An 8,679-nucleotide genomic window follows, 5' to 3' on the forward strand; every position below is an offset into this window, starting at 1 on the left:
TACTGCGGAAGATGCGACAGCTTCTCCAGCAACTACTGCATGCACAAAAAAATGACCACTGATGTCAACTATGAAAAGATGCCAACTAGTGAACTACAAGATGCCAACTAATGCCAACTAATGTCAACTGTATTTAAATCAAAATGACTAGAGATGTCAACTACAAAAGGTTGTTATTGACAGACTAAAAACAAAAATACTGTTCGAAACTGCTGCATAATTTCATCACTATCTAAAAAAAGCGAGAAAAACACTAATATTTGAGATTTTACTTACCCTAGAAGATGACTCAGCTCCCTTGCCAAGTGCTGCACGTCTAGTCCGCTTTACAACACGGAACTGATCAGCATCCTAAGAAAAAAAATAAAAAACATGAGCATGCGAAAAAAAATGTTATATGACCCAAACAAAACCAAAAAATGGACTTGTGTCATCAACATGCCACTTACCTCAACATCCTCTCCCTGCTCAACACTCTGTGCAGGTCGTGGCTGGCGATTAGCAGGACGCTTCGAGTTCCGGCGAAGAGGCTGACTTCCAGAACGCTGATTAAGCAACCAAAAGAAAACATGAAAAAAAGACATTAGCATACATGCATAAGTTGAAAAACAACTCAAAAACAAAAGAAAAAAGTGAATAAAAATACATCTCCTTGATTGCCACCCGCATCTCCTCCTATTATAACCATTTTTGCCCTGCGGCAGGAAATACAACAAAAAAACATAGTTAGAAGATGTGGACAACCAACTACTACAATGATGCAGCCAACTTGGGCAGTAAACCTTGTGCAAACTGGACATCAAATAAGCCAACTAACTTTTTTCTGCCTAATTATTACTTGCCAACTGTGACAAGTAATACCTAGACAGAAAAAAGTTAAGTAAAGGCAACAAGCTCAGTGAGATAACTTATTCTGAAAAAAGCGTCCCTAGTTCAACATGAAGGGAGACACATGAAAACAACCACATCCACAACAAAAGACTTGCACATTGAGAAAAATTAAAATGGAAAATTGGCAAGCATTGGTACTAATTTGAACAAATCAAGGGGTCCTAGTTGCACAAAGCAGGAGAATAACACATAAACCACCACAGCCACCACAATGCTGGTGGATTTGGTAGATTATATCGGAAAACTGGCAAGCATTGGTGCTAAAATTGTACAAACAAGAGTCCCTAGTTGCACACAGCAGAGGGGGAAACAGCCAACTAGTAAAAGTGTATAACATATGCAACTAAGTAAAACCAACTAAGTAGAGCAACTGGCACAAGTGTATAACATATGAATAGCCAACTTAGTAAAAGTGGTGCAGCCAACCGAGCAGGTAACTTGTGCAACTGAACACAGTATAAACAACCACCTAGTACAAAAACAGTGAGCCAACTGACCAAAACAACTGCTGCAACTGCAGAGCATATGGACAGCCAAGTACTATATGGACGCAGCCAACTGAGGAGAATTTTGTGCAACTAACCACTTAAATCTCTGAACACCAACTACGAAATCAGCCAATGCATTGCACACAACATTGCGCACATCTAATACAAACTTACAGAATAACTAAGAATCATGAACAGATCTCAAATCTCTGCAAAATTGAATGGAACATGAAGTAAACAGCCAAATCGCCCTAAAATCGCGCAAACGGGGACTACACATTGACCCTGTCCAGCCACCCCCGTGCCGTGAACTACGCCTCCAACGATTCCCCCGCGAGGAGAACCACCCGCAAGCCATCGCCAAACTGAGCACTCCGCCGCGACGCCCCGTTCGGTGGAGAGGATGGCGAGGAGGAAGACGAAGACGAAATGGGGAGAGAACTCGCTGTGGTGAGGGATTTCAGGCCACCTTGTAGATCCCGACCACCGTTGGGCGCGTGCTGCGAGATGGGAGAACGGAACTCAATGTGACCTCGCATTCCCCTCGCCCTAAAATCGCCCTAAAATCGCAGGAAATCGAAGATAAGCGGGGGTAGTTCGCGCCGTTCCCGAACCCTAGAGAGCATTCCCCTCGCATTTCGGCACCATCCGCGCTCCGCGAGATAGAGAAAGGGAGGAGAAGCATGTAGAAGTGGAGGGAGAGCATACCTCCGGCGGCGAGGAGCACCAGCGATTCCCCGGCGAGGAGAACCACCCGCAAGCCGCCGTCAAATCCGAGCACTCCACCCGCCATGCCCCTTTCGGTGGAGAGGATGGCGAGGAGGAAGACAATGAAGGAATGGGGAGAGAGAGCACACTGCGGCGAGGGATTTCAGGCGTAGATTTCGAAAACCGCCGCCCACGACCCCCACTACTCTCTCCTCTATCACTTACAGGTGGGCCTCCCACGTCCGGATGCGGACAAAACCGCCCACGACCGTGGTGCGCGACCAGGTGGCACCTGGCGGATCTGGGAGCGATCGCTTGCGCGATCGAACGGCCACGGGCCGGCCGCCCGTTTCGGTCAGTTAGTGGCCGGCCGCTTTTTAGATTTCAGGTTCTTAGAAAGGCCAAACGTGCATAAAAATTGATGGGTTGACCAGTTGGGCTTGGCCCATGTAGCTGACAAAAATTAACAAAAATAAATATACTAAATGGGCTGAATTGTTGGACTCGGCCCATGTAAAAGACAAAATCGGACCGGGCTGAATCTTGTGCCACATCAAGCTTGCCACGCTGGATGCCTACGTGGCCTGGGGAGGTTGCTAGTAACCAAAAATTTGGTCGTGGAACCAACGACCTTTTACATATCACAAAGAAGGTCAAAAATTTCAGTTTACAACCACCAACTTTTGATCTTCTGTTTTTGGTCATAAAAAGGTCGCAAATGAAAAACTATGACCTTTCAGCGCCCAATAGTGAGGGTCACAAGTTGATATATTTCTTGTAGTGCTTCCACTTCTTTTTTAATTTACTTACCAAACTTTCTATACTTACTACTTAAAAAGAACGTAAGGTTCCCATTTCACCTTTCTTCCCATCACCCCTTCGTCCAACCTTTCATGTATATGATAATCAATCACCTTAATTTACTTACCTTCCACTTCTTTTTTAATTTACTTACCAAACTTTCTATATCTATATCTATATCTATACTACTTAAAAAGAATATAAGGTTCCCATTTCACCTTTCTTCCCATCACCCCTTCGTCCAACCTTCCATGTATATGATAATCAATCACCTTAATTTACTTACCTTCCACTTCTATTTTAATTTACTTACCAAACTTCTAATAAAAAATATAAGGTAGTTCATGATCAAAATTTGATGAACATTTATTTACAAAATTGCATTATTATTGACAGGTAAATCACAAACTAACATACTAGAATATTTATATCCCATTGCAACGCACGGCCAATGTTTTAGTTGTTGTTTATAAACTATTATTGTAAGTTGTTTTTTATGACTATGCAGTGCTCAAGTCGACGAGTTGCAAATTTGGGTAATTTTACCTGCGGGTACCCATTTATCCTAATGGGTGATGTGTATGGGAAAACATTGTACCCATCGACGGGTATGGATAGATTTGAGGCAACGGTAAGGATATGCGGTGGCTCCACCCATATCCAAACCCGACGGGTGCCATACCACCCATTAACAGTCGCGCAAGAGGCGGTCGATGGGCGTGTCCACATCATTCTTGATTTTAGTGTCTGGTATAGAAACTTGTTTTTTAGGTAAGAAACCTCCCCAGATAACGCCTCGCTGCAATCGAGCCACACACGCACGCGCCGCCGCCGTCATCTCCCTTCACAGGCACGTCTCTGTCTTCACTCGATTTCCTTGATCCCCTTTTCGCACGTTGCCTCCTCCCATTCCTTCCCCCCTTACTCGCATGCAGGTGGCCGCAGGAGAGGCGTGGCAGAGGAGGCTCGTTCAGGGGGTGGTGGTGGTGGGAGTGGGGAGTAAGGGCATCTCCAGCCGCGCCCCCAAGAAGGCCTCCCCAGGCGATTTTTTCGCGCCGGCGCCAAAAAAACGGCCCAGTCGCGCCCCCAGGAGCCCGATTTTCGCCGGCTTGGGCCGAAAACAGCGCCGGCGGACCCAGCCCGAACCCGGCATGCTGGAGGGCGCTCGGGGGCGCCGGGCGAACTTTTTTGGCGCGAAGAAACCGCGGGCCCGATGCGTCAGCGACACGGATTACTTCTCGGCCCTTCATCGTCCTCATCGCCTCGTTTCCCGCGGCGAATCAATGCCAAAGCTGCCGCGCTGCCGTGCCGGTCAGCCTGCGCCATTGATGCTTCACGGGCGGCGCAGTGAAGGCCGGACGACGCGCGTCCCTCGCCCTCGCCTCGCCCGCCACGCGTGCGCACGGTGCCACGCGTGTGGGCGGCGCGTCGGCCTATATATGCCACGCCCCGGCGCACTCGGTCGCCTCACACTTCCCCTCCATCGTCGCTCTCTCCCCTCCGCTGTCGCTCCTTCCTCCCTCTCCTCTCCTCCTTTTCGCCACCTCCAATGGCCGAACGTTTCCCCGGCGACGGCGTGGCGGCGAACGGCTTCGGCCGCCGCCATCTCCATGAAGACGAGGCTCGCCTCCTTTACGAGGCCGAGTACCCGGTCCCGCCGGACATACGGGTGCCTGGGGCGTGGAGGATCAGCGCGGGCGGCGTGCCGGTGCCCCCGGTACCCTCCGGCGCGGTGCGGTGCGCGGAGATCGCCCGCATCCGCTCGAACCTGCCGCCTGCGGCAAGGGAGGCGCCATGGTACGCCCCCGACAGCCCGCTGTGGGAGCCGTACTTCCGCCGCCGTCACGCCGAGCAGCTCGAGGCCACCAATGGCGTCATGCCCTTCGGCCGGCAAAACTCCGCCGGCCGGCGTCGATGGTGGGGCGTGCCAGGGCGCACGCTGGACGCCGTCCTCGAGAACATCGAGGGCGGCAACACACCGCGCCTCGACTACCCCGCTCCCCCTTCCTTTTCACGCCGCCGGGGAAGCTCCTGGACCCCGAGGCGCATGGAAACCGGGGGGTCCTCCTCTTCGTTCAGCGGCTCGCCCTGCCTCCGCCCCGTCAAGCCGGAGCCCCAGGACACACCGGTGGCCACGCGCACCCGCAGCTCCGGCGTCCGTATCGGTGCCCCATCAAGCCGGAGCCCCGCCGGCCGTTTTGTCCTCGTCGAGCCCAAGACGGAGCCCGGCCTCGTCGTGCCCAAGAAGGAGCCCGGCCTCCCCACGGAGTACGAGGAGATAGCCCGGCGCGGCTTCTCTGACGAGGACGCCATGCGGTGGGCGCGGGAGGACTACCTCCGCGAGGAGACGGTCCGGCAGTGCCGGGCCCTGGAGGAGATCGCCGCCCGCAAGCGCGGGCCCGAGGACGAGCACGGCGTCGTTATCCTCGACAACAACGACGACGACGCCCCCGGACCTTCCAGCCCGTCGCGCCAACCAGGGGAGGGGTGCAGCAGGGACGGCGGAGGTTTAGGCGGGGGCGATGACGACGACGACGACGGCGGCGGCGACTACACGCGGTTCTACAGCCTCCTCGACATGTAGGCGCGTGGGCGGGCAGCGAGGCGGGCGGCGAGACGGGCGGCGAGGGAGACGGCGGGAGTAGCCCGCCGGTTTTTTTTCTTTTGTAAAATATGTTTAAGTTTGAACGAACTCGCCGAAGTTTGCAATGAATTTGCGCCGTGTTTGTGCCGTGTTTAGATTTTTTAAAATACCGTGGGCGCCGCGACTGGGGGGCATCACGCCCCCAGTGCGCGGTTTAGCGCCGGTGCGCCCCCAGGGGGCGATTTTTTGCCCCTCCTGGGGGGCCAACGGCTGGAGATGCCCTAAGAAAGAGCACGGAGGCGGCGGCGGCAGCGGCGGCGGCTAGGAAGAGCGTGTGCGTGACCGACGCAGGAGGCTTCATCGCCTCGTGGCTCATCAAGCTCCTCCTCTCCAAGGGCCTCTAAATGGTCCGCGACACCGTGCGAGATCCCGGTAAGGACCCTCCTCACTTTGATCCGTCCATCCCAGCCCCCAAAGATCCAACCTCAGCTCATGCTCGCACTGCTCCCGCCCCACGATGATGTCTGCGTCGAACTGAAAGCCCACGGAGGACGGGGACGAGGTCGGGGTGGAGATGTGGATCGTTTTCTTTAGATCCCCAACTAAAGAGTTTGAAGTTGTTTCTGCAGAGAACCTAGGTAAACAGTTGATTCTGGTTGATTTCTTTTGAGTTCAATGTCAGGATCTCTGGTGGATGCACAAAAATGTTGCTCTCCCAGCTCAGCATGCATTTTTAGTTTGCATTTTGTATATCAATCTCAAAAGGATTTGCACTATGAACAAATTGTTTTCCTGACTGAAACATGCACAAAATCGGAATAGAGGAAGGAAAATCAGTGGTTAGACTATGTGGGTTGTGTCTATTGGGAAATGGAGGTCGCAAATAAACTAATGCACATACTTATGTAAGTAGATGGATATTAATGGGAGACCAACAACCTAAAAAGGGAGGGAAAAACCATTATACTAAATCTATATCTATTGTACTTGTTTTTCACGTACTTTTGATCAGATTGTTACATTAGATATGCCTTGCATCTTGAATGTCATCTCGCTTCCATAATTGATAAAAGACAGTGCAGATAATGCCCTTGTTATTACCTTTTCACTTTTACTTGATACTTTCTTAAGTATAATTGCAACCCAGTTCTTCAAACATAAAGTCTAAATCAGGTGTCACGTTATAGTTATCTTTATATACTTCAATTGCCGATCTGTTTATTGCATTGCCTTCAAAAGACTCACTAGGGATCGTGCGCTTTGTTTGATTTTCACTGCAGATGTCAATGAATGTGCGCAGAGTCCAGGCTCCTGCCATGGCTCTGCAACTTGCCACAACACAGTTGGAGGGTTCCATTGTTCATGCCCTTTTGTCACCAGTTTTGCTAAGGAAACAAACTCATGCGCCAATCGGTTTATAAGTCAGGTAAACCATGAGAAGTTAGCACCTTGCTTTATTATTCTTACAATCAACAATGCCTGCTTTAGATTCTGAAAAATGATCTTTGTTGTTTAGTCTGGTAAATATTTTGCGTTTTGGCGAGAGCAGCAGAGTTGTTTTTCTCTCCATTAGCTGGCACTAATGCCTAAGAGGCATGTCACTGTTATGCTCTATCACGGCCAAAATTTGGTTTGTGCTTAAACATTGTCTGAGGCCACATTGTTGGTCCTATGGTTTTAGAAATGAAAAGTTGCAAGTGCAACTATCACCGGCAATCCACCAACAATAAAAAATTAGTTACGTACAAAAAGGAAAAATAATTATACATCTAACTATTATGTATGGATATACTTTTTCAGGAGTTGAGCAGGGCACAATCTGTGGCACGACCGCATTCTCCTACTCATTTGTCTCAAAGCAAAAGAAGCTCGCTGCCTTTGCCTGGAGAGAGCAGAAGTTTCTTTTATCTAATCCAAGATGATCTATTCATGATTAAAACAGCGAGGAAATCAGAAGTCGAGGTAATTTTCTTATTGATGCCACTGTGATGAGCTCTACTCTCTACTGTCGGCATAAAGTAGGACAACATTTTATTTGGAGGTTATATCACTTGTGAAATAATTTGTAGTGTTGTTTGGATTGCATCCTGTAAATGCCATTAAATATTCTTTCCCATCATGTTGGCCTATTTGAACTAATATTCTTGAGTCTCATCAACTCTGAATATGGTGTATGGTGTACTCACATCCCTGCCATTTGGGAACTAAATGAAATAGTTATTAGTCTTGGACTCTTGGTAGTGCTTAGGGCCTGAAATCAGATAAATTATATGGACCGAAGCGAACACAATGTATTTTAATGCAATTGTTCCTTTTACAGGCCAGTAAACAAAATCAAGATTAGAACGCAACGAATGGATCGGTTTATGGTTACAAGTGACAAAATTACCTACTATAATTCTTGCAATCACGGTGTTGCTACTCATTGTCATAGGACGCAGTAGAATCAAACACTCCTTCTGGTTTCCTCATTTAATTTAGAAAGTACTCCCTCTGTAAACTTGTACACCTAAAACGTCTTATAAAAGTTTGCAGAGGGAGTAGTATTTATCTAAAGTTTATTTTTCCATTGAAATGTGCAATTTTACACATTCCAGTGCAAGGGCTGGATGTCCTTATAAAGCTTTTTAATGGGTTGACGTAAGTGCGGGATGGATGAAATTGCTCAGTACCATCTAATCTGGCAATCTGGATTATGATCGGTTCAACTATTTTGTGGTTCCACTTCTACTAATTGAAGCCGGTGAGTTGGTGTATGCTTGAAGTGAGTCTGGTTCTTGCTTCAATTCCCCCTGTTTCACCTCCAGATCTACTCATCGGGAGATGGATTCCTTGCATTGAGAGGCTGGTAGGGGTGCTCGTTTAGCACATGATTTTTTTTCTTACTTTTGATTCTTATAAGCCTTTTGGACTTAGGTGATCATTGGTACACGATGCAGGTCTGACGCTGTTGTTGATAATCATCCATACCTATGCTGGACGTGGACGAAGTACACACATGTACACGCAGCTTTTTTTTGATCCGTTGCATATCAAAGTATGAGTAGATATATCACAGTCCTCTGTAAATACCTACAGTTCTTTGCTTTGTGTGAAATTGACCTTTGGTAATTTGTGTTCACTTTTTACTTGTATGTGTGCGAATTTATAACCTGGATATTTTTCCTACTAGGCTTCATTCAGACGATGGACTGTCTTGCTCTACTT

General features: G+C 48.6%; 1 protein-coding gene across 1 annotated transcript; it reads left to right on the top strand.

Annotated features, from left to right (window-relative positions):
• Positions 1-5,946: 5,946 nt before the first annotated feature.
• Positions 5,947-8,678, top strand: LOC119289241. The gene is made up of 6 exons (XM_037568604.1): positions 5,947-6,110; positions 6,753-6,898; positions 7,273-7,434; positions 8,280-8,320; positions 8,412-8,509; positions 8,645-8,678. The coding sequence occupies exons 1-5, from the start codon at positions 6,047-6,049 to the stop codon at positions 8,491-8,493; spliced, it is 495 nt and encodes a 164-aa protein (XP_037424501.1). The 5' UTR covers positions 5,947-6,046; the 3' UTR covers positions 8,494-8,509; positions 8,645-8,678.
• The last annotated feature ends 1 nt before the right edge of the window (position 8,679 follows it).

The sequence above is a fragment of the Triticum dicoccoides genome, chromosome 4A (assembly GCF_002162155.2).
Source record: "Triticum dicoccoides isolate Atlit2015 ecotype Zavitan chromosome 4A, WEW_v2.0, whole genome shotgun sequence".
NCBI lineage: Eukaryota > Viridiplantae > Streptophyta > Magnoliopsida > Poales > Poaceae > Triticum > Triticum dicoccoides.

Coding starts and splice junctions, on each gene's coding strand:
- LOC119289241 (XM_037568604.1), top strand. CDS start 6,047: ATGTGGATCGTTTTCTTTAGATCCCCAACTAAAGAGTTTGAAGTTGTT. Junction 6,899..7,272: donor CCAATCGGTTTATAAGTCAG/GTAAACCATGAG, acceptor ATACTTTTTCAG/GAGTTGAGCAGGGCACAATC. Junction 8,321..8,411: donor TTCCTTGCATTGAGAGGCTG/GTAGGGGTGCTC, acceptor TACACGATGCAG/GTCTGACGCTGTTGTTGATA.